This window comes from Lichenostomus cassidix, chromosome 19 (assembly GCF_008360975.1).
Source record: "Lichenostomus cassidix isolate B80296 chromosome 19, HeHo_3.0, whole genome shotgun sequence".
Lineage (NCBI taxonomy): Eukaryota > Metazoa > Chordata > Aves > Passeriformes > Meliphagidae > Lichenostomus > Lichenostomus cassidix.
The window spans coordinates 3,566,496-3,592,482 of NC_139499.1; the positions used below are offsets into that span (position 1 = coordinate 3,566,496).

Consider the following 25,987-nt stretch of genomic DNA (forward strand, 5'->3'; position numbering starts at 1 on the left):
AAAAGGGAGCTCACAAGAAGGCTTAAGAAAATGTACCTGGCAGTGCTTGGCTTTCTGGGAAACCAGAGCCTGAAAGGCATCTGGGGGAATGCCCATCTCTCTGCACAAGTTCCTTCAGAGCCCCAGTTATCTATGATTATTCACCTTTAATGAGTCCTTGCAGATCTCTCACCTCCTCACATTTCCTGGCTTGTGACCTTACACTGTACACTTTTGCCTACCAAGGTTTCCTCTAATGACATCTCTGTGCTCTTCCTGAAGACAGACACTTTCCCTATCTGCATTTCCAGGAATCCTTGTAATACCCCCCATTTGATGCCTCTCAGTTTCCACTTGCAGAAGTCCCTGAGCTGGAGCTGTCTAGGCTGGAGGACTGAGGTGCCCAGTAACAAGGACCAAATCTCTGGGTTTAAGCATTAACCTCATTAATTAATTAATTCATAACACCAATGCTGCGTGTTCAGGAACTGGACTGTAGCTCTCATCCCTGCCCTGCCTCAGAGCTGCTGTACCACTTTGGGCAGGTCATTTTTCCCATCTGGCTTTCTTGGTTTCCCTATCTGTAGATGGCCAGCTTCATTATCCCTCCTGATATAAAACATCTTGAGATCTTTGGAAGACAAACTGTATTGCGAGCCAGGCACTTCTATTATTAGAGCTCTGGTGTGCTACAGAGACACTGGCAAGAAACACAAAAGCAAAAATAAATCCAAGGGCATGAAGAGTAGACAGAGCAATAAAGCACAAAAATTGAAGAAAGAAGGGGAAAAAAATCTTGTGAAAACCAGAGCAAGACACTGGGCATTACTCCTGCAGCATAGTGTATATGGAAGAATAACATTATTTTGAAGCAGCTCTACAAATCCATTTGTCTGCTTTCTCAGTCTTTGTGTTCCAAAAGAGCCCTGTAGTTCTGCAGCTGCTCCTACCTAACTCCACACTTATCTAAGACTTTTGCATGGTTTGGTTTAAAAATGTATTGACTGACTATAGCTGTACAGCTCAAATAGGGACAGAGATGCTCTACCACCTTCTGAGTTCAGCCAGGTTTATCCTTTCTCCAGTTGGGAAAAGCAGCCAGTGAGAACTGAAAAGCACAAGAAAGCTTGGATGCAGACTTGTGGGACAGTGAACTAAACCAGTATTTATGTAACTGCATATGTAGTGCCTTAAAAAGGAAGATCAGCACAGAATTACAGCACTGTCTGGAGATAAGTGAGGCTCAATTCACCACAGTTTTATGTGTGTTACTCTACAGTGCTACTGAGCAAGCAGCAGTTGTGCTCTATCTGTCAGCCTGTCCTCTGCTGTCACAGGATCCTTGCTGCAGAGACTACCATGTTCTGCTACTTTCCATTATGGATGAGCCTGAAGAGCCCTGTGAATTTTCTGTATAAAGAGTTACAGCATCCCTCTAACCAGTTTTCATTATCTCTTGGGCAAAGAGCAGCTTGTATGTCAGGATTAATATAAAAGAAGACAAAAATTCTTTGTGTCTTTGTACTTCCTAAGGAACCAAGTCACCTTTGCTTTTGACACAGCATCAGGAGCTGAGAGTGTATGGATGGGTGTTCAAGTGATCAGAGGGAGAGAGATACCAGACCAGCTGTGCCTGCAAGGACTGGGGTGTAGGATCAACACAAGGTCAAACATTACCTTTGGTGGATTTCTTTCCCCCCTTTCTGTTTGGATTTTCAGAACCATTTCCTCCTAAAAATTTGTGCAAACTTGCCTCTCAGTTAAAAGCCTTTTTAAAATTTTTAATTTATTTTATTGCCTTTTTGATGAGTGATATGAACTGCCAGCAAATACTACGTTTCACTCCCCCTCATTAACATTGTAAATTAATTTCGGACTGATTTAGATGCAGGATTAACAACCTGAGGACTAATCCACTCTTTATTCAGAGGACATAATCAGGATGAACAGTCTTTCATCTCACATCACTCAATTAGTTAGCAGGACCATCTCATGGGAAGCAAACAATATCTGTGTCTCTGCTGGCAAAGGAGCTGTTCAAGGTTAAGGCAGAGGAGTGGAAGACACCAGGCCTGACCCCAACTTTGCTCCAGGCTTCTGCAACCCTGGGCAAGTGCTTTGACACTCTGCACCATTTACCCTGATTTTAACATTGAGAAGTCAGATTTAGAGAAAAGACAAAAGATTAAAAGCAATGTTTGTGGTGGTTTAGAGCAGCATCTTGTATTTCACCAGGTTAAGGATGCCTGGGCCATGGGCTAGCTGCCAACTCAGAAACTTGTTAAGCTGGAGTAATGGATTTAATAAGGTTTCACTTACATGCCTCTACCCTTATTTACGTGAAATGGTGTTTTATTTTGTGAGCACTCTTTTCCTCTGATAGCACTGTGATTAGTACATTATTATCTACATTGCAGAAGCAAAATCAAGCCCTCAGTTTTCAGAACAGAAAAAAACCCCAAGAGAAAAAACTGCTTTTCTTAAAGCAACAATTATCTATCAGAAAACTTGACACATTCAAGAGCAATCCTGCAATATCTCAGTGATGCTGTTTTCAGATGCCCTATGTGTTTGCTAGAGAAATAAATAACATTTCTTGCAATTAACAAATGAATATCCTGTTGAAGTTAGCTTTTACTTGCTGTCAATAAATAATCTTCAGAAGGATTTCATCCACTGAGGGGAATGAAGATTAAATACATGCTTTGGCAAGTGTCCTTTTCCACCAGAGTATTTTCTTGAAGGCACTTTGTGTCTGATGATACATTGAGGACCTGTTCCTCTGAGTACAATAAATAAATACAAATAATTGCTGTAGAAAAGAGTCTGACAGACAACCAGTGCCATTTTGGGCATAACTGATTGATGCTACTTATAATCAGTGACACTTGTAAAGCTGCAGCCTTCTGTTCTGGACACATGCTGCTCACATCAGCTGAGCTGAGCTCTGCTGTCACACAAGAGCAGCATTTTTTAAACATTTAATACAAGTTGTTATGAATTGTTTGTATTACAACACTACCAAGAAGCTGCAACCACAGATGAGGACCCTGCTGTGCTGTGGGCTGCGGGAAATAAAAAAGGAGGTGATACTGCAGTGGTTCACATAGTTTGAAATCAAAGACCAATTGATGGAGCTCCAGAACATTCTCACCTTCAGTGTGATCATAAAGAATGAATGATTTTATACAAGTCAGTGTTGCCCACAGTTTCACAGACAAGCTTCTGACAGGTGTTTGGTATCCACAGTGACAGCATGGGAAAACATGTCTGGCAGGCATGCTATTTCAAAACCTAACTGAATTCTCACTTTTTCAGGGCTATAATTGTTCCAGTGTGGTTCCCTCAGACAGATGACAGTGACAAGACAACCACAGCACCACATATCCTTGACTCTAACTAATAGCTCTGTAAGAGGTTTTCAAACCAGACTGTTTTCTTAAAATACTGCATTTCTTAAAAATACTGCTACTCCTTTCAACTCTCCATGAGGATCAAATGTGCTGTCAGGGCTACCTGAGACTCATACTCAGTGTGCAGCCCACTGACACAGGCTCTCCTCTAAGCTACCTCAGGACTAGAGGCCAGAGAAGCTGGGTTTGTCCTGGGGTTGTTCAGCTCTGCCTGAAGAAGTGTGAGACATGAAAACGCTTGTTCCATTAAAAGGTCATCAGAATTGCAACAGTCCTTCCTTACACAACAAGAGAAATGCCAGAAGCTAACAGCATCAAAACCCTAGGGCTGTTGTTAATCCATGAGTTCTCATGGATGCAATGGTTGCTAGCCTTGCCTGCAGCTTTCATCCCCAGGCTCTCACCCTGGTGAGTTTTACATTTTCATGCCACACCATGCTGCCAGGGATTGTCCATTCAGCAGATTCTCTGTCGAGCACATGAAGGGCAAAATACATCACCCTTATTACCAACATAAAGAAGTGAACAGGATCCTGGTGTTGGTTTATCACGAGTTTTCTGATCTAGGGGAAGTAACCATCTCCCACATGAATGTAGTTCTCGTAAATAATATCCTTAGGTTTGTTTTCTTTTGGTCTGTTCTACACTCAAGCCATTCTGAGATGCAATCTCCTGTCCAGCTGCAAATCAAGGCCAAAAAAAATCCTTATGTTCATTTAGTTTCCCAGTAAGAGCGTATTTATTCACCTTTCTAAGAGTAGATTTCACAACCAAGCACCTTAATGGAGAAATCTGTAGACACCCACTGGAGAAGTGACAAAGAGAAGAAACACTCTTTCTTACCTGTCTGTAACAAGCCAGCTCCGCTGTCTTTGACTCCAAAGTGCTGCTGGATGTCTAGTAACACACCTACAAGGAAAACAGAGAATATGCTCAGTGCCTTCAGCCTTTGAAAAGCATTCAACCCAAACCTTTTGTGAAGCATCAGCAAGCCTTCCCATTCCAATTTAAACACATAACTTCTAAAGGTTGCACTTTTTTTTCCCTATACATGCACACTCAGTAATTTTGGGCTAATACAAGAAAAGCAGAGGTGGGCAGATATAACATCATGCAATGAGCCCAGGAATGCAATTCTAATGAATGGAAACTGGTCTTTTCTTTCTGCTTAAATAAGATCAGGATTTTCTTGTGTGTTTTCTGCATAATCCAGACCCCTTAGTTCTGTCATGTTACAGGGAAACTGATTCTGCACTTAAGGTGCTTCAAATGGTTTGACAAGACAGACAGATTGAATGCAAGACAAGTTTTAACAAATCTCTGCTGGAAGGAGATCTGACACATTGATAGGAGCAATGATGGAAGTTTTCATATTTAACTAGTTCTGAGGAGTTCTTGCTTTCAAAACAAATATAACAAATATATTAAAAGTAGCTTAGTAAAGGTGGGTAAGTGACCAAATAAAAATAAATCTCATATATGTATATATTTATATATATTATATTATACAATTTTTTAACTACACTGAACATCCAGAGAAGTTCACCTCCATCTCAAATTCTGATCCAAGGCTTTATCCAAAGTAATTCTGCTCATCACTGCAGGTTACAGAAATCAACTGAGCACCAACCTGAATTCACTTACTCTAAATATCTTAGCTATTGGGACTGCCAAGATCACACTAAATGACAAATACAGAGAGATAAAAGACCCAGAGATAACTATTCCCAGAAGACATTTGGGACAATGCCAAGGGAACAGTCATAAATTAAAGATACCAAAGTAGAGGTAAAAAAGAAGGAAAAGAAGAAGATGGAGAGAAGGAAGGAAAAAAGCAAAAAAGTTCATTTCAGCTATTGTGTACAACTTGTACATCACCATTTACTCAGGACAGCATTCAGGTAGGCTTTAGGCCTCAATATCTGCCCAGATACATTAGTTCAACCTCCTGCAACAAATCCCACTTCCCAACTCTCTCATCAGACTGTTTAGCCCCAAACAAGAAGGCTGAGGGTGGGGAAGGTGTGAACCTAAGCCATGATTAGGTTATCATTACTGATACCGCAGGGGTAGAGGTAGAGCCAGGCTCTTCACACTGGTGCCCACTTAAAGAGGCAAAGGGCACCAACTGAAATTTGGAAAACTCCATTTAAACATAAGAAAATAACTTCTTACTGTGAGGGAGGTCAAGCATGATGTTCAGAGAAATTGTGGGTTCCCCATCCCTGGAGATATTCAAAACCCTGCAGGACACAGTCCTGAGCAACCTGCTCTAGTTGACCCTGCTTTTAGCAAGGGGCTTGGACTAGATGATCTCCAGAGGTCACTTCTGATCTCAATTATTCCGTGATTCTGCAAGTTCCTGAAGTGCCTGATTACATCCAGCCTGACACAATGTTCCCCTGGCCTTTCTTTTCCTTTGGAGCATTGCTGTCTACTACAATTCAAACAGGAATTTCTTTGCTTCCTCTTGATGGATGGCAGATTTAACTCAATTTACAAAGTGCCCAGGCATTTCTTGACTGTGCTTCCCTAGTTTTCTCCATTAATAACTGAGATACCATTATGCAGGCAGCAACTTATGAACAAAAATAAATTTGCATTTGCCTAGCAAACCCCTTTGTGCCTTAGCTGATTTACCTGCTCCCCTTGGTGTTCTAGTCTTCCACAAAAAATAAATGTTTGACATGCAACCCAACTTACAAACCTCACTGAAGAAGATGGAGAGAAGGCTCTGAGCACTTTGTTACTGCTTGCACCCAGACTGCTCACATCAGGTGAAGCTCAGCAAGTCAAAACAACTCACGGGCACAATAATCCCAATTTTAGGAACAATAAACTCATCAGCATTCTCAAGAACAATGTGGAAGAAGGGAGGAAATACTGAGTACAGTATTTTCTCATGCTCTCCTATCATCATTCAGTTGTGCTGCACAGAAATGAAATATCCTACTCACTGCCTGAAGCTGAGCAGTGGGTTGGACTAGATGGAATGTATTTCATGAAGGAATACACACTCATGTCCAGCACCCTGAAAGGTGCCAGTCCTGCCTTCAGCAATATATTCCCAGCCATGCCAGAACGCCAAAGAGGCACATTAAACTACGAAAAGTTATCAGAAGCAGGAGCCTGGGATGTGATGGAAAACAGATTTTTATGGATTTGCACAAGAAACCAGAACAGAAAGTACAAGGGAATGTAATGGTGCCTACAGAGCAAAGCAGAGGAGAGTTTCCAGTTCATGACAAGTTATTTGTCCAGTGACAATGGCTTCACAGTCCTACAGACAATAATGAGTTTTATAAGTTTGGACTCCTGTAGCCACAAATGAAACACAGGATACAGACATGCAGACACCTTGGATTAATCCTACAATTTTATCCTGGTGGTGAAGAGGAAAGTGGGTTCTGTGAAGAGTCAATGCAACAGGACAGTGTAGAACCACAATTATAAGTCCTGTGGGAACTTAGACAGAGGTCTCAGATGATTAAGAGAGATGTGCATGTCTAATTGGTAAGGATTTCCTACTCTAAGTTACTTTATATTCTCTTTGGACTACAGGTGTTTTGATTTGGGTTTAGAGCATTAAATTAGAGGCAGCAGAAGGCAGATGATGCAACACACCTATGAAGTGATAGTAGTTCCTCTGCTGTGGGAGTTTTCCTGCTCAGCCACTCACCTGGGAAGACACTCCTCTTAAATTCATTCAGCTGTTTCCACCTCACTGTGGCAATGACTCACCCCAGACTTTAATAAGATTTAGGGATACAATTAAGCAATGATAGACCAGGGGAGAATACAGCAAAATGATAGAGCTTTTGACTTTCCCTTCTGCTTTTAGACAATGGGGAGGGAGAGAGCTGGAGCCAGGCTCCAGACAATGACCACATTGCTTGCAGAGATGTGCTGCCAGGTGCCTCACAGCATCTGATGCAATCCAAAAAGTGAAGCCACCACATGTGGCTGGCAAGGCCTTTCTTGGATTCAAGCTCATACCTAAGACTCAGGAGGATCTCAAAATAGCCAAGAGCAGCCAGCAGGCACCAGTCTTCCTGAGAAGCACTCTGGAAGGCTGCTGGCCATTTGGGATGTCTGTATGATTACACAGCACCCGGTGTGCTCCCACCTATTATTTCTTAAACATGTTCTGTATTTTCAGGACTGAGCAAATGTGCAGGAAACATGGTGCCAACCTCCCAAAGTATCTCAGCAGCTGAACCAGACACTGTTAATGCTGATGCAGAGCTTGGAACTCAATGAGATGAAACCCAGATGAAACCCAGCCAGGAGTGCTGATCAAGATGGGCACAGTGACAGGACTAACTGGGAAACCCAGACAGAAGAGCTAAGACTGGTTAGTGCAGCCCTTCCTACGGGACTTTTACCTGGTCTAATGTCTAAGCACCTGACAGATACCAAGGCAGTTATCAGACTTTTGTGGGCACTGGGCATGAAGAGGACTTTTAAAAGCATTTTGGAGGATAAAAGGTCATGGAGCGTTACAGATAGGGAGGGACATGCCTGACCTCACCCACTCGCAGGGTCAGAGGGTTTCTAGGGTACTGCTGACGTTTTTAATGACCATTTCACAAACAGTGATTGTAAAAGACCTGATTCTGACGCTTTTGGAATGCAAATCCACATTGAATGGCCTAGGTTATCTCTGATTTAGGGGAAATACTTTGAGAAAGGCAAATTTTCCTGGAAGTGTGTGGTTCACACTTCAAACAGGGAGGTAGGTGGTACAGATGAGGCATGAGGCAAGCAGCTTGCCTAAATAGGTTTTGTGTTCCTCACCTGAGCTACAACAAATCAAAAGCTGCAGGATTCAACGTGGGCTCTTCACTGAGCTACTGCTGCCTGTACACACTGCCATAATAAGAAACAGTGTCCATAAGCTAGACCACAATGAAATCACAATTTCAAAGCAAAAAGATATTAGAGCTTCCCTGGGAGAGCCCCATTTTCCAGTCACCAAAACAGAACATCATGATTTGCTTTCAAACGGCTTCCAAGGCAGGTGCAAGATGTGGACTTGGCCTGTGCACAGAGTGCAGAGTTACACCAGCAAAGCACAGGTTTGCAGCTCACATTCTTTAAACATTGCTGCAACACCAGGGACCAATGTAACTACTTACTTAGAATGCATGTGCATTTTTAAAGGTATTTTTTGATGGGGAAAAATGATGGTGCTTGAAGGAACCACCACAGAGTTTTCTACAGGATGAAGGATGTGTGCTCCCAGCACCCTCCCTCCTGCCCCACTGCAGGTCTGGACCTCTCTTTGGGGAACCCAGATTCCCACTCCCAGCTTCCTGTGAGCCAGAGCAGACTCTGTACTGACAATACTGTTTCTTTTATTACCTCTTGCTACCTACCTCCCTTCCTTATAAAGGCATTTTCTTCCCAGACTGTGCTCCCTGGTACTTCCAGGACCAGCTTCCTCAAGAAGAGGTAGCTATGCAGGGATAGCCAAGCCCTGGCCTTCTATCCATTTTAATGCACAAACCACCTTCCTCCCATCAGGCTCTTCCTCATGCCTGCAGCCATATCCAACCTCCTTCAAATAAAGCATTAAGGAGGCAGAGGAGTGGTGCACACACCTGTCTCTTCAGAGACATGTGAAAAGATTAGGTGGAGAGAAGTTTATTCTGAGGTCTCTGTGATTGTATCTTCACTGCAACCCCAAGGTGTGACAGCAGTTCACACACAGATCCCTGAGCTTCAAACAAGCTGCTTCAGCTCAGCCACCCACCAGCTATTACACACCAGCGTCACAATTTGGGCCCTATTTAAATATTCAGCTGCAGAAAACCACCATGGTAGCCCTGCTGATATTTGTACCTCAAGATAAATTCCCACTGCTGCCAGAACTAGCAAGTCTAGAATATAAATGCAGTACCACCTTCTTTGGATTGCCATGAAAGCATTCCCTGCCTGCTCTTTAAGCACTGATAAAAGCCTGGTGACATTTGGCTTGAAAACATTGACAGGAGCTTCCTTAGGACATAAACACTGACTTTCCTTCTGCAAAACTAGTTTCCACTGTTGCATGACATGACAATATGCACTGGTGAAACAGTCTTTGGTTTTGAAATAATGCTGCAGGATTAAAAAGAAACAAACAAAACAAACCCAGCAATTAGACAAATCAAAACAAGGGTTTCCTAAGATCTGCTCACACTGGAATGCATGAAACTTGTGACCTAGAAAGCACTGAAAAGCAACTGCCAACACCCACAGTGGCATGCTTAGGAAGGGGTTTCCCTGAGTAATATAGAGTGCGGGAAGAGACAATCACAGCAGCTCAAGCTGAACATCAGAGTGAGCCACGGTTGTGATGTCATTCACAGGACATGAAACAGCTGCTTAATAATATGGAGTAGAATCACAGAATATCCTGAGCTGGAAGGAACCCAAAGGAATCACTGAGTCCAGCTCCTGGCCCTGAACAGACACCCCAACAATTCCATCCTGTGCATCCCTGAGAGTCTTGTCCCAATGCTCCTGGAGCTCTGGCAGCCTCAGGCTGTGCCCATTCCCCAGGAAGCCTGTTCAGTGCCCAGCACCCTCTGGGGGAACAACCCTTCTCCTGATATCCAGCATAAACATTCCCTGACACAGCTCCGGCCATTTCCTAACAAAACCCCAGAGAAATGTGAGAATTCAAGACCTTCACATGCACCGAGAGCCTCCCCACTACCTGCAGAAGGTGATGAGGTGGAGGCTTGTCTCAGCTGATGGTGTTGGACTGTCAGGACACAGCAGAGGAATTGCTGTTCACTCCAAGCAGCATTTGCAGTGGGTTTTTGGAAGGACAGGTTGCTGTGAGCCCTGCACAGCACACACTACTGCTTGGGAAATGGAATAAAAATGCCTGTCTGAGGTGACATTCCTCTTCTGAATCAAAACCAATGTTACCCTTGGAGACTTACACCACTTGTCACACCCACTTTTTCCATTCAATGTTTTTGTCATTATTATAGTATCAGTAGGGAAGTATCTGAGCTATTCATTCATTCATTCCCAAAGGCTACTGCCTTACCTGCATGGCATGTAACAAGTAATTAAGCATCAGGGGGAAAAAAAAATAAGGAATGCAATTAATCAAGAGCATGAAGAAGAAATATATTAAAAAAGCAACTTCTCACTCTGGCAGTAATGAATTATGGTTTCTCTAACACAGCTCAAACTCCACTGTAATGTGGTATGCAAAGGCTGAGCACTAAATTGCCTGCAAGACTGGGAGGAGATAAAAAAAGTTTGTCAGGTGTAGAATCGATTAGCAGAAGGCATCATTAACACAGGGTCAGGGCGTCTAGGGAAGGCAGCACAGGACAGCCAGTCCTCTTGGGATTAAAAAAAAAGAATCAAAACAAAACAAATAGGAATTTGAATGCAACCATGCCTGCCAAATGCTGGGTGCCTCACTGGTAAACTCACACCCTAATCAAACACTTCATCTCTTTAATTACAGTGTAGGTCTGTTCCCAGGACTACGGCTGGGAAGGATGTCATTGTCAAATAGGGAACATAATGAAGCATGAACTAAAGGGCTTAAATTCCAAAACAGGGAAGATTTTCCATTCATGACCAATTGCAACAACAGCTCTCAGCAGTAAAACTGAAAAACGACATGGGCCAGATCTTAGGAGAAGCTCACAGTGTCCCTTCACTCTCCCCTCCACCTGGGACACAGCTCCCTACAAGGAGATCCCTAATTTCACCCCTGCTTCATCTCACTTGCAGACTCCTGCTTAGCCTATCTTAATCAGCCTGGCAGTTCCCTCAAGCCAAGGGAAGACTTCAATTAGAGATAAGTGACAGCATTTGGCTCAAAGGACAGACTAAAATGAATTGGCACCTAGACCTGAACTTAAAACCAAGCTTATTCATTGAGACTCGGAACAGTTCCTTTATGTGGAAGGGGAAAAATCAGAAACTCTTACAACTCTGAAAAATCAACAGAAACTGATGTAGTAACTGAGGTTTATATTAGTCATCTGAAAGGACAGGAATCATTAACAGCTTTCAGACAATGCTGGCCAGACCTTTCTCCTACACCCAGCATCTCTAGCTCAGGACTCAGTTTAGACCCAGTTTCTGAGGTTTTTATCTCATGCAAGCACTTCTGCTTGAACACAGAATGAAACACAATCTTTACCAATGGGAAAAGCTACTCTCAGGACATTTTAGATCTAAGCAGCAGCCTCACCAGATTTTCACATCAAAGAGAAGAGCCTCAAAAATTGACATTATTGTTTCAATTATTCAGAGACTCCCCCAATTCACATTCTCCTCATAGATTATGTAGCAGAAAAAATTGGGCCTGCCACCAAAAGCTCTACTTGTCTTCTGCCTTTCTAATCTTTAGACAAGACTAACAAGTTGAGCTAATTCATGCAGTGAAACATATCTCAGAGACTTTGTATATGAACTAATTAAAATAAATAAAACCAGTATGGATAATGATAGAGCACATCAAGTGCATATGAATTCAGTCAGTGACTCACTGCTCCCTTGTTTTCCTTATTGGAAAACTTGGCGTATCACCATACTGGGGTGATGATGAGTCAGGAAACTGGCATGAGCCACAAATTGCAAGGAAATTAAAATAAGTATCTGCAAAATCTCTTTTTAGAGAGATTTTGGAGATTTTTCCTGGCTTGGTACAGATGTGGTTATGGACTTCACAGTTCTAATCCCATGGTTTTCTGACTAGATAAAATCAAGAAAGGAAAGAGGCATTTATGAGTTCTAGAGACAGTATATAGTGATTAGACTCGTTCTCAGGATCAATTTTATACTTTTATAAAAGTATATATTTTAAACATATACTTTTGAAGCACATCACCACATTCAACTGAATGCTTGATACCACCTTATCAAGTAAATAGGTGGTATTAATCACTTCGATTAATCACTTGGAACCAGTCAAAGCACATGCAAATATTTTAACAGCACTGTTTAATGGTGTGAACGGCATGAGGATAATAGTTCTCAACCTAATTCTGTGCAAGCATAACCTCAAGCTGGTCACTTTGCTGCCACTTCACTCACACAGACCACGAGAACTTGCACTGTTACACCTTCTGACACAACACCTGCTGGATTTGAGGTTTTCAGGCAGGTTGGGAACATAAATCCCACCAAAAAGCCTGGGCTATCGTGTGCACTTCTATGTACAAGCACTGTGTCTCTGGAGCTCATCAGCATTATTTCACAATAATAAAATTCAATTCAAAATGTTAAACTAAAAAAAATTAGAGACAAAAAATGCAGATTTCAAGGTTGTAAAGGCAAAAGGAAGAAAGCCTTGATGTTCTCTGGTTCCACAATCTAGCAAGTGAGGGTTTTTTTCCCACTTCCTTCTCTCCTACATGCAGATTTCTGTGATGTAGGAGCCTGAGTGAACAACTGGGGTAATTAGTGACTGATGACTTACAGCAGATGACAGCTAATTTCTCCAGTTAGGAAGATTTCTGTAGAAATGTGCACTCAGATTGGACATACTTCCAAGTGACTGCATCTCATCTCTCATTTACATTTTGCTTCTGCTTGGCAATGCCTCGGAGCTATTTTGGAACATCACAAGCTGTCCAGGGCACATTGGTATATTGTATGTAATTGTAAGGAGCCTCCTATTATTTTTTACCACAAAGAATGTTTTACAAAATGCAAGGGAGATGCCAGATGCAGAGGTACCCTGCACAGAGTGATCTGTAGAAGAGCAGCAGCCAGGAGAAAAGCAGCCCATCAGGGAACGTCAGGCACATTCCAGGCAGGTTTCTGCTCTGCACAACTGTCAGATCTCTCAGTCAGAGAGCGAAACATCCACTGTCATGGTCCTGGGCTAACAAAGAGCTCTTGTCATCAACTTCATGCCAGCACAGGGTGTAAGAGCACATCTCCAGTGCTGCTGCACACTGAGTTTCACAAGTGGTTGTGCAATGTTAATATCCACTACAGAAACCTCCCGCTGGGACTCAGATCTGGACAGGCTCGTGAGGCTTTAAGTGCACAAGTGGAAAAGCTGGAATTGTCTGTAGCATGTCCTCCACAGATTTAAACCTGAATAAAACTGTGATGCAAACTTGGTGCTACCACCCACTTCTAGGGTGACAGGAAATCTCTAAAAAAACCCAAAGCCCTACTATTTCAAGTAGCTACCTAAACCTTGTTTAAAATTCCAGATGAAAAAGCTTTTGAACACAGATAAAAATATCTACTCTAACTCTAGTAATTCCAGAATAGCCTTTACTCTTAGACATATGCTTTAAATACCCCTGAGACTCTGCTGCTGAACATGGCATGTAGGTTCATGAATCTGTCATCCTGCATAAAGAATCATGGAATGGTTTGGGTTGGAAGGGATGTTAAAGCTCATCTTGTTCCACACCCCTGCCATGGGCAGGGACACCTTCCACAAGCCCAGGTTGCTCCAAGCCCTGTCCAAGCTGGCCTTGAATATTTCCAGGGATGGGGCAGCTACAGTTTCTCTGGGCAACCTGTGCCAGGGCCTCACCACCACAACCCAGAATTCCTTCCCAATATCCTATCTAACCCTGTCTTCTGGCAGTGGGAAGCCCTTCCCCCTTGTCCTGGTACTCCAGGCCCTTGTCCAAAGTCCCTCTCCAGCTCTCTTGGAGAGAGACTTGCCTTTAGGCACTGGAAGGAGCTCTAAGGTCTCCCTTGTGCCTTCTCCAGGCTGAATAACCCCAACTCTCTCAGTCTGTGTTCATAAGAGGGAGGATAAAAGAAAGGATAAGAAGAGAGAACAAAGTTGCTCCAAGGCCACAGTAACACAATGTTCCTTTCCATTCACCTCTTTTTCCCTGTTCTTTCTGGAGCACCATAATTAGGACTTTCAGGGTCTCTTCCACCCACCCTTATCTGGAGGGCACTATGATCCCTACAGCTGTTTCTTTAATCCAACACACATTCCCTTCCTCCTATTCCTTCTCCCCACTCTGGTATTCAGCTGGGGAACTCTCCCATCACAAGTGCACTGACCTGCAAGAATCCTATTACGTGCATAATGTAAATAAATCAAAAGGTCCTATTTTGTTCTCACATGCTCTCAGTGAGATGCTTTTCCCACACCTGAGGTTTGGAGTAAATTCCTACACACTGCCAGTGCTGGTTCCTGGAACTCCCTTGAGCTTTCTGCCACAAGTGTTTACAGCAGCCACTGCAGAGCTCTAACCATGGACATTTTTTAATTTATGCACGAGTGGAAATGCCCTACTGTCACTCCAACATCTCCCACGGATTGAAACATCTTTCCCTGAGCACAAAGCAATGTGACACTCCTCCTCACATGCATTTATCTCCCATGGAAACACATTGAGTGTTTTTATTTCATTCTGGGTCCTGGTCAAGCTGTGCCAGGATGTGATCAAGTATGGTACCCAACTGTCCATTAGTTACTCTAATCCAAGTGTCTTTAAATTCATCTCACTGACAAAGCAAGTGGCTTTGTACATGTAATTAGTAAGAGCACAGAGGGATTTAAAGATCTGTGATGGCCACAAAAGCCTGTTAAGGAACCCACAGCTTACCCACAGCACTACTAGAGAAAAGAAACCAGTGTTAGAGTTATCACAGGAGATATTTAAATGCATCGGTCTAGCTTCTTAAAATAATCTAGTAAAGAATTGACTATGTTCTATAATAGGTCCATAGCTGATAGAGCAAAAACCTGTGGATAAAACCTTATACCTGCATGAGAATGTGTACTCAGTTGAGAATAGAGAGCCCTAAAATAAGCATGACAGGCATGACAGCAAGGGCTTCTCCAGAACTGTGCAGAGTCAGTGCTGTGGGTATGTGGCAACAGCGAGACCAGGAAATCCTCACAGCACAAAAAAGGCTTGTCCTGTTTTACTTATAAAGTGTTTTATTCAGTGCAAGTTGCAGCAGTTTCTGGAGCTAAAACACCCTTCACAGTAAGGTTTTTGATTTTGCCAAGCTGCATTGCCACAGGACCTCCATGAGAAATGCTGTGGTAACAGGACAGAGATGCACACTCCCAAATGACACAGCAAAACCTGAATTCAGCCCTGAATTAGGAAACAGGGCTGCTCTGTTCCCAATCCTGACACTACATCACTCTTTAACCTTGGGTATGTTATTTGATCATGCAGAATTTCAGTCTGCATTAGCCTAATGAAGATAATAACAATAATCATGTGTGTCACAGATACAGTTGGGCTTGGTTATTATGTTCTTGTGAAGTGCTTGGAAGAGCCCCAGATGAAAGGGAAATTAGGAGAAGGAAGATTAATTATAAGATGTGCATCCCAAATAAAAACCAGACAGGAACATTTTTGTTGTTGCTGTTATTAGGAGAGAGTCTGTCTGATTTAGGCCAGCTTTTATTTCTCTGTTGGTAAAGCAGACCCATTTGAACCACTTTCCACGTTCAAATTTTATTTGTAGATGGTGGGTAGGTGATAAACTCTGCTAAGCTTCTGATATTGCAGATATAAAGGCCTTTGATCAAAGGTCTGATTTTACAGTAACCACTGTCTGTGATATGACAGGCCTGCCTGTGTTTTTAGTGTTGTGAGGCAAAACAAGGAACCAAAAATTTACTGCACTCTGAAGGAAAGACCAGGACTGAAGAAAAGGAAATTTCCTATGGCTAAACACACCATGGTGAGCATAGTCATAATGGGAAACAATGCACTGAAATTGTACTAACCAGCACTTGGGTGTTTAACAACAACTTGTCCAAATGGAAACATATTTTCTAGAGTGATTTTGTCTTAGGAAGAGCCAAGCATTTCTCATTTAGGTCAGTATCTGGAATGACACCTCCAGTCCTTCCTTGGACACCTTCTGGGATGGGGACTCCACCACCTCCCTGGGCAGTTCCAAGGCCTGACCACCCTTAAGAAACTCCTCCTGATGTCCAATCTGAGTCTCCCCTGGTGCTACTAGAGGCTGTTTCCCCTTGTCCTGTCCCCGTTCCCTGGGAGCTGAGCCCAACACCCCCCTGGCTGTCCCCTCCTGTCAGCAGTTGTGCAGAGCCACAAGGTCCCCCTGAGCCTCCTTTGCTCCAGGCTGAGCTCCTTTCCCAGCTCCCTCAGCCATTCCTCATATGACTAATTCTCCAGACCCTTCCCCAGCTCCATTGCATTTCTCTGGACACACTGCAGCACTCAATGAGTACCAAACTTAAATTCAACATCATCCAGTGACAAATACAGTTCTAACTCTAACTTCATTGTGATACCAAATTTCATTAAATATCCCTTGGGGTATTCAGTAATGAATTCCTTAAAAAATAGATGAGTACAGGAACCTGGGAAAAAAAAAAAATCATAATTGCATGTGCCTTCCAGGACACACAAACCCCTTGCTTTCACCTTCCACAGAAAGTTTTCAGGTTTTAAAAAATAGGGTGGTATTGAACCCTTCATTTCTCAACAGTCAGATTTTTAAAAATTGCTGTCAGCAAGTCACCTACACCTTAATTTGTGATAATTAACAACGCAGTAGAAGAAATAAAGGACATAGTCTCCACTTGTTTCTGGAGACACTGCAATACAGCTAAAGAAGGAGTTTCGCCCCTTAACTATAAACAGCAAAAGGCTCTAATTTGTTCAGCTTCTGCTCATGAAATGTGCATTAATTCCTTAATGACAGGTGCACCTCGGAGTCAGGACAGCTAATCACTAGATCAGGAGTTAACCACAGCACAGGCTCACAGAAGCACACATCTTTTTCAAAGAAAGCCTTGGCAAGGTCCCACAAGCCAGTTCACAGCAAGTTTATAGCAAAAGGTTATTTCCTAAAAGTAGAACTAATGATCCCTGTTTTTCTGTGGCTTTATGCTTGAGAAAGCCATCTCCAAGCTTTTTCAGAGGTGGTGGATATTCAAAATCTTTTGCCTTCGTGGTTTCTTTCACATCTCATAAACATTAATCTCATGTTACAGGGACTCCCTCATTTCCCTGGCTCCAAATGTCTATGAAACCTCCAGCAGTGTTGTATCGCAGAGAAGTCTTCCTTCAAGTGTGGCCAAAATTACCAATGGATTAAAACAGTTAGAGAGGAGAGGAATAATGAATAATCCAGAGAATGACCTACTCTACAAAATACCCTCTGTTTAAAAGAAACTGCTTCAATTGCAATTCATGTCTTTATTTACTGGAATTGCCAAGGTTCTTTTATTTTTTATTCCACATTCTCTTCCACAGTGACTTTGCTGTTTCAGAGCAGCCATCTGCACTATAGATCCAGAGTCAGCCATAGCAGCTCCTCCTCTCCATACACAAGCAAACCAGCAGTATTATTCCACTGCATCTATAAACTTGGAAATGTGTACATTATCCCTCATCTCTTACAACTCTCTCTTCCATTAATCAACATCGTCAGCCTTTTAGTAAGATAAAACACCACACAACTTTGGTGAAAAACAGACCTCACAGAATTTCTGCAATGATGTTTCATAACCTGAAGGGTCCCAGTTGGCCATTAAAACATGGCTTTTGGGGTAGTTCCTAACTCCCATTCTCATCTCAGGATGTTATGTATGAAGTGGAAAGCTGTTAAATCTTCAGAGATAAACAAGATCAGTCACAGGTGCTGCACACAAGGGACTAACACTGAAATACAGCAAACAGAATCCTTCCCTGCCTATTCACACTCTTCTTTTGCATAGAAATATCTAAACAGCTGAAGAGATGGGGTCAGGAAGAACATGTTTAGGCACCAAATGGAACAAAAAAGACAGAGCTTTGATGAAAAAGCCTGTTGGTGTCCTGTGAACTTGTTTCTCACTGAGAGAAGAAAAAGCAAAGATCCATTTCAAAATTAAAAGACAACTCAGTCCTAGATCAGGACAGTCAATCATCCACACACTGGTCCTGCACTTCAGTCACTGGTATCAAAGGTACTTCTTTCAAAAAACATGTCAATCCTTTTGTTAATTTATTCTTAAGCTAGATATTAAACAGAAAATAAAGCACCTGAGTGGTATGCCCATTAGAATGCTGCATAATACAGAGGGGATAAAACATAACCAGTGCCAGTCTGAAGCAAAAGGGAAAACCAGCCTCAGTGATGCTTGGGTATTGAAGGCAATGCATAGAAGTATTGCAAAACGCCTGTCTGGATGGTAAATTTACAGTAAATGAAGATTTAGGAAGTACTGTGAGCTCTGAGCACTGAAATTGATACCATCAGATAAAGTGACTGTTGGATATAAAAAACTCCATGTCAAGCATTCCTCCATGGGGGATGCATGTTGGAGGTAGAGAGTTGGCTTAAGGTCTTGCCTAAGTGTGCTGTGTCTACAGACTTTATCCTGCTCATGACACTGGCCAGAACCACACTTGGCTCTAGGTACCCTCATGGTGCACGAGGGGTTTGCTGGGCTGTAGAGGACCTGCTGACCACTGCTGAACCAGGAGTTTGCTCTGGAGAGAAAAGCAGAACACACCACGGTGCAGATATAACTCCCACTGAACATGTTTGAGCACATATGGGTGGCAGGTAAATCCATGAGGACCTGACAAGATCCGCAGGTGAGCTGCCCCAGCACAGCGAGCTTTGTTTTCAAACAGACCAAAGCCAAGCCAGCTAGGGTGCTTTCAAGTCAGTCCAACCTCCCGCTGTGAGTGCCACCCAAAGCCAGGAGATACCTGTGCAGGTCTGAACAGGCAGCCAGGAGCTCCCAGGAGGGATGCACTGCAGCATTCCTCACCAGCCTCCACACTGGAATGGTTTTCAGCTGGGCCCCCAGAAGCCGTTTATTCCAAAAGCTCTCCCCCGCAAGGTATTGGGGATGATGGAAATGGAAACAAGAGAAAATTAATCTTTTCATTAATTTAGAAAGATGTAATTCATGACTCATAGAAGGCTTGTATAAATAATGACATTGTTTAAATCTTATTTGTAATTATATTTAAAGCCAGAGACTTTCAAAGCTGCACTGAGAATAAGGCATCCAACTGTCTAATTTATTGTTATTTTAAGCAGGTACTGTATGCCCAAATTCCCTTGGCAGATTATATCTCAGTTTAAGTATTTTGCTAGAGGTAATTTTCACATGTTCATGACAGCAGCAATGAAAGGAAGGAAATCAAACAAAAGAGAATTCCATCTATGTCATCCAATTTCTTCCCCTCTTTGGCAAGCTTGAAGTGCTTTGTGCATAACCGAGAAGCTGCACTCTCCCTGTGCTCCACCTGGTTTGGCAGGGAAGAGAAAGTGGAAGTGAGGAAGAACCAAATGCAAGTGGTTTGGGAAAGGAAGCAAACCAATAAGCTTTCTTTATCTGCCATGCAATCTTAGAAAAATGAAAAGCTGCTCTTCGTGCAACTTCTGCTCACACTACGAGGCACCTGTTCATTACAGCAATGGTAATAAGGAACACAAACTCGCAAGTAGATCACCTTGAAAGTCTTGTTCATACTTCTTCAGACTCCTGCAATCCCCAACCACAGACTTAAATTTCATAAGGATTAAAAAATATATATAGAAAACCAGAAGTTACCAAGGGAAAAATAATTTGTGCTAATGCATATATAAACCTGGAACAGCACTCTGCCTAGGAAATGAGTCTTATTAACACCTTGCTTGAAATACCCCTGGCATGCTTGGAGGGCACCTGGTGATCCTCAAGGAAATTGATGCAATTTTGAAGAATTGTCATATAGCTGGTTGCTCTGGAATAGTTGGACAGAGAACAAAAATGGTTGGAAAAACGCCTATCATGGATCTACTGCTTTTAAATACTTATCACAGTGCTGCACTTGTTGCATGAAATCCAAGACATAGCAAATGGAAAATTATCAGCCTCCTAATATATATCACTGCTAGCAGCCAGAAAGATCACAGGCACCTATTTATTCAGTACAGAGGTTGGGCTGGGAAGGAGTAACCATCCATCTTTCCTTGAGGCACTGTTTTAGCCATGAGAAATTTCTACATGTAAGTATAATCAAATCCTAAAATCCTATATTTACTAGGACTGCAGGATATATATTATATATTCAGAAAAATTGTTCCCTAAATCAGTTTAACTTTTTTTTTCCTGCTGCTAGGAATCTGGGCTGCTCCTCCCAAAATGAAGAAACTTGCTTTTCATGAAAATTCAAATTCCAGTGCAATAGATTTGACTTTCGTTTTGTCTCCTGCTCATTTTGCTCCCACTTTGTGATGGAACTGACACAGAGGAATCCAAGCTGCTCCTTGCACACTGAAGCTGAAAGTAAATGGAGCAGGTTTTCCTTCTGTTTTCAGAAACATGATCAGCAATTTGACTTTTATATGGCCATTATTTAAAAACACACACACAGCCTTTTCCAACCTGGAACTCACTTTCAATTTCTTTCTTGTCTTAGCTGTGTCCCTATCAGTGTCTGCTACAGGTAAGAAAATACAGCCTGATATCTTCAATGGCAGGGACTGAAAAATCTCTTGCAATTAATGCATTTTAAATGCCCTGTAATTTCAGAGAACACCATTAATTCATCTCCTCACACATGGGGTCACAAGCTGCTGTTTCCCCTCTTCTGGTGCTCTAAGGGCCCAGAAGAGGACTGCAGATACTGAGGTACAATGGACATTAGATGTTAAAAATGCAGGTGTTAGAAAGGACAAAGACATTTATCAAATGCAGACACACTCCACCCTACTCTACCTTCTTTTTGTGTAATTTCCTCCTTTTTATATTGTTATTAATGCCATTTTCAGGGAGAGAGGAGGAAAAGATATTCACCTCAGGCACACCACCCTAGGATACTGCAAAAAGAAAAGACTGCCTAAAACATCTATAGACATAAAGTTCCTGCTGCGTGCTGGAGGCAGAATATATCTCCATTCAGCTAAATGGTACAATATAGAAGTGGAGAAAAACTGCAGAAATTGCTTTGAAAACAGAAACAAAAAACTGCTTTCCTGGAGCTATCATCAGGTTTGCTTGTCAGATCAGATGCATTTTTTCCTATGCTCCATTCAAATGCAAAGAAAATGCTTGAAGAAAATTGCTAGTTCTGATATTTACACCCTTCACATATGCAGCTGGAATGAGATTTCTGATGTGGTAGAGCAACAGCATCAACAAAAAAGTCTAAGCCTAATGGCAGTCACACTGCAAGCACTATTTAAACATATGCAAAGGATTTCTTGATTCCCTGATACACACTTTCTAGTAAACTTCATGCTTATGTAATTTTTAAGTACTTTTTGCAGCAAGTTTTAGGAAAATGGGCCAATTCAGGCTAAGATGAGTTTGAAAGTAGAACTGAAGGAATGAGGTTAATAAAGGTAGATGGAGTCATTTGTAGATGTGGCACTTGGGGACATGGTGACCTTGGCAGTGCTGGGGGAACAGTTGGACTTGATCATCTGAAAGGTCTTTTCCAATCTAAACAATTCTGATTAGGTTAGAAACCTCCCCACTTCAGAAAGGAAAGCAGAAGCTCCACAGAAGATTCACATAAGGCAAATCTTTCCTGAGTCACCAGCAAACATTTGTCGTGTTTTAGTTTCCATCTGACAGCAGCACACAGTCTGCCTCATGCCATGGCTTTCCAAGGAAACACTTACAGAATCAGCCTAATTTTTGAAGTAGTAGGATTTAAGAAATGCCATCTCCTGTGAGATTTGGCATTCTCCTTAAAACAGCTGTTATCAAATGCTTTAAGACTAAGCTCTACAAACCCACATGGCTGTACAGAAAATCCCCCAAACAGGGAAAAACCAAGCTCCAAATCCAGAATACAACTCAGTCACATCCAAAACCTATTTATCTCTAAGTTTCATGGCAAAGTTGAAAGGTCTATTTATTATTGTGGCCACAGTTGTGGCAATTACTATCTGTAGGGTATAAATTTCCGCCAGACATCAGCACCACATCTTTATTTTTTTGTAAACAGAAAAAAGTTGATTCCTGACACAAAAATCGTGCTCAGACATGAGAAAACAAGGTTAATAGAGACACAAAGGAAAGGAGAATGCGAGAAAACAATGCATCATTTCTGTCCCTCTGGCAGGTATCTGGAGGTTTAAGTTGGATATTAGGAAAAATGTCTTCACTGAAAGGGTTGTCCAGCCCTGGTGCAGCTGCCCAGGGCACTGGTGAAGTCACCATCCCTGGAGGGATTTAACAGATGTGAGGATGTGGCACTTGGGGACATGGGTTAGTGGTGGCCTTGGCAGTGCTGGGGGAATGGCTGGACTTGATCTTGGAGGTCTTTCCTAACCTAAACCAGTTATGATTCTGTGCTGATTAACTCAATGCCTTTTTTGATATTTGCAATGTAACTGCTGCAAAACAAAACTTGCATCTGTAGAGCTACAAGTAAATAAAATCCTCTGCCTTTTGCTTTGCTAACAAAATACTACCATGGCTTAAGGACATTGTCTGGGGTTTTACCCCCACAAAAATTTAATTGCCTAATCTTTCTTATCCGATCAGCACAGTGTCCCAGTACTTTGCCTATCAGCTGCTTATTCCCAGAAACCTGCCCTGCCCTGATCCTCTTACGCTGCTCCCCAAGTCACCTGCCAAAGCAACTACTTGTGTGGCCATGCCCACAGCAGAGAGGGAGCAAAATCACTGGGAAGGGCAAGAGAAGAGAAAGGGGAATGTGTGTTTTTGCATTACTTTCTCCTCCCTGCAGAAAACAGGGAGGAGACTAATTTGCTTTACAAGACAAAATTAGCAATGCCACTGCCTGCAAATATGCAGGTAAGCCTTCAGAAAAGACCAAACACATTCTTCCAGCTGAAGCATGTTCTAATCCTCACCTCCATTGCTCCAGCTAGATACAGGCTGGTTCCAGAGCCTCCTTAAGTGCTCTGAGTTGCATCATTTCCTCTTCAAGTCCTTTATACCAACTGGTATGTTCTGAAACACATCAATTTCTATCACACTACAGGTATCTAAAAGCTCTCCATCAACATTTTTTTACTTACAGCCCTTGCCCACTTTTTCCCTTTCACACACACACACTCAGAATAAGCAGGGAAAGCCTCATGTTTTAATGAACATTCAGCTGCAAACAAGAGGGTGAAAGGAAATTAGGCATTTTTTCTTCCACCCTCTTCTTTCACCCCTTTCACCCAGTTGATGCAAGTCAACTCATTCACAAATTAACTGCCTATTCATTTGCAGGAGCACTGGAAAGCCCTGCCAAACAACAGGAGAGGAGCAGCAGTGCTTTTCTAGCAGCTGAAGAGCACAGGGATTTCTGCAAAAGGATCTCCTCCTGTGGACCTGTGGGCTCTGTGGTAATACAAACAGTAACATTTTGTGGCAGTGCTCAAAATCAAGCCTGAGCTCTCTGTCCCTTCTTCCATTTATCCTAACACAGGAAAATAAAGTAGTAAAATCTAGACCTCAGTTGTACAGTATAAACACTCTGTAAGTGCCCTGTATTCACACTAACATGAAGAGACTTGAGCCCAGCTATTTTCCTTCCAAACTTGACATTACTCAACTTTGATCAAGATATGCATATCCTTTCCTTTCTGAAACTTTTCAGCCCAAAATAAACATTCCTCCTTCACAATCAAACGTCTTTACAGAAACCCACTACTAACATTTCACAGCACATTTGAAAAATAAACGGTTGCAGCCTATCAAGTAAAGCATTTTGCTTAAATTACACACTCTTTCATAAAATTCCAGCGTGTGGTTTTGCCTGCCCTCCATACCCAGGCCTGCACAGGAGAACACTGCAAGCCCATAGTCTGCTTCATCTTAAACAACATAAAACCCCATTAGTTTGTTGAGAAGCAGATAAAGATGGTCAGCCTTATCACTGAGGGCTGCCAAGAGCAGGGAGATTGAGGTAAGGAAAAGCCAGTGGAGGAATTCATGCCTACAGGTGTGGCACAGGTGATCCATGTGCTAAGCAGAGCTCCAGTCTCCTGACATAACCAGCACAGCAGTGCCCTTAACTGCAATTCCTTACTGAAAGTGGAAATAGGACATAATTAGTCTATAACCAAAAAGCCTTCCCCAGGTGTTTCAGATTGAAGACACATCCATGACTACTTTAGTAAGCATCAAGACTTCGGTAAATTTTAGACAAGTAAAAATATCTGGAGCTTAAAGTATCTTTGTACTTCAAGACTGACCTCCATCCACATCCTCCATCCATATTCAGTTACCCCATAAGCCCTTGAAGATCTGAAGTTGGCTAATTGCATTTGCTTGTCATGTTCTCTTACTTGACAGATCCATACTAAGGCTGTGAGAGTAGTAACAGTCATAACAACAGGAGATGTTGTTTATCCAAGAGGATAAAACTGATGTAAAAGGCAAACAACAAAGAGGTTAAATTTCTTTGGACTCCTAAAAAAACCCCAAACCCAACAACAAAAACAACAAAACCAAGATGAAACCCAACCAAAATGATGAAAACCAGATGAAAGTGCAACTCATAGCCATCTCTCATGTCAGCATTTCAAGTTCTGAGATTTGATAAAAAATATATATATTCTTTCAGTTTATGACATAAGAGTTAAACATATGGCCTAACATGAAGGGACTGGGTTCTAGCTGAACCTCAAAGCATGTAGCTGATGATTTCAAACTAGCCAAAGGCTCATAGCAATAACTGACCCTTCCAGGAGCTGATAGGAATTAAAGAGCAGAGCACATTATTTGGAAGATTCTTGGATTTTGCATAGCAAGCACCTCAGAATTGTTCCCATAGTAGCTAGAGCTCACATTTTGAAGTATCCCAGACATATCCCAGTATTCCAGCCTGCTTCTCCAGCACATCCTTCTGCTGGATGGCTACACTGCTTTCCAAAGGGTACAAACTTTACAGCCACTCACTCACAGCAGGCACCTCCTGCACCCTCTGCTCATCCCCGCTGCCTTCCCAGGCCTTTCTGTCCCAGCAAACCCAGAACTGCTCATCCCCCCTGCAAGGCAGGAGCCTCCACATCCACCAAACAGAGAAAACCATGCTGAAGGGTTTAAAGCATTCAAAATTCCAGCTCAGAAAGAGAGAGCTGCCCCTGGCCAACGTTTCCAAAGGCAAAATTACAGCATGCGGGAATTACAGATCTGCAGACAAACCAGCAATTTGTGAGGAATTCAAGTCACCAGAAGCGACAAATTAGGACCACAACACTAACAAAATTAGACACAGTCTCCTTTTAACCTCATCTCTATTTTAAGAGTTTGGGTTGGATTTTTTTTTTTTAAAAAAGGGTTTGTATTTGTTTTGTTTTTAAAGTTTCCATGAAATTGGGCTGAGAGCAACTGTTTAAGAATGATGTTTCCCCATAATTTATTCTCTTTACCTTACAATGTGTAAAATCATATCTATGTCTTTACAACGAAGTTTCTCTCAGCCATTTAACAGATTGACAGAGTCACCCAGCAGAGATAAAATTCAGTAGCCATATGAAAATTTGAATAAACTTTCCAAACATGCTGCTTGATCGGAGGCCTGGGATTTTTTTTTTTTCAGGTTCCTTTGCATTCTTCAGTCTTCTCCCCACTGGGGACACTGCTAGAGTCAAAAGGCACCTCTTTCCCAATGTGCCTCTCACTCATCTACATGTCAATAGACTGAACTATGGAAAAACAAAACAAGAACCAAGCCAACTTCCAC

The 25,987-nt window shown here is 42.2% G+C and overlaps 1 protein-coding gene across 7 annotated transcripts in view; it reads right to left on the minus strand.

Annotated features, from left to right (window-relative positions):
* Positions 1-25,987, minus strand: part of SPNS2 (SPNS lysolipid transporter 2, sphingosine-1-phosphate) — a 162,753-nt gene that overhangs the window by 84,486 nt on the left and 52,280 nt on the right. For 4 of the 7 annotated variants that reach the window (XM_085078827.1, XM_085078824.1, XM_085078823.1 and 1 more), the window contains exons 2-3: positions 4,236-4,301; positions 1,657-1,710 (exon numbers count right to left, since the gene is read on the minus strand). In XM_085078827.1, the coding sequence (XP_084934953.1) occupies positions 1,657-1,710; positions 4,236-4,301 (120 nt within the window). The remainder of the gene's footprint in view (positions 1-1,656; positions 1,711-4,235; positions 4,302-25,987) is intronic. The other 3 variants (XM_085078828.1, XM_085078829.1, XM_085078826.1) reach the window with 1 other exon arrangement.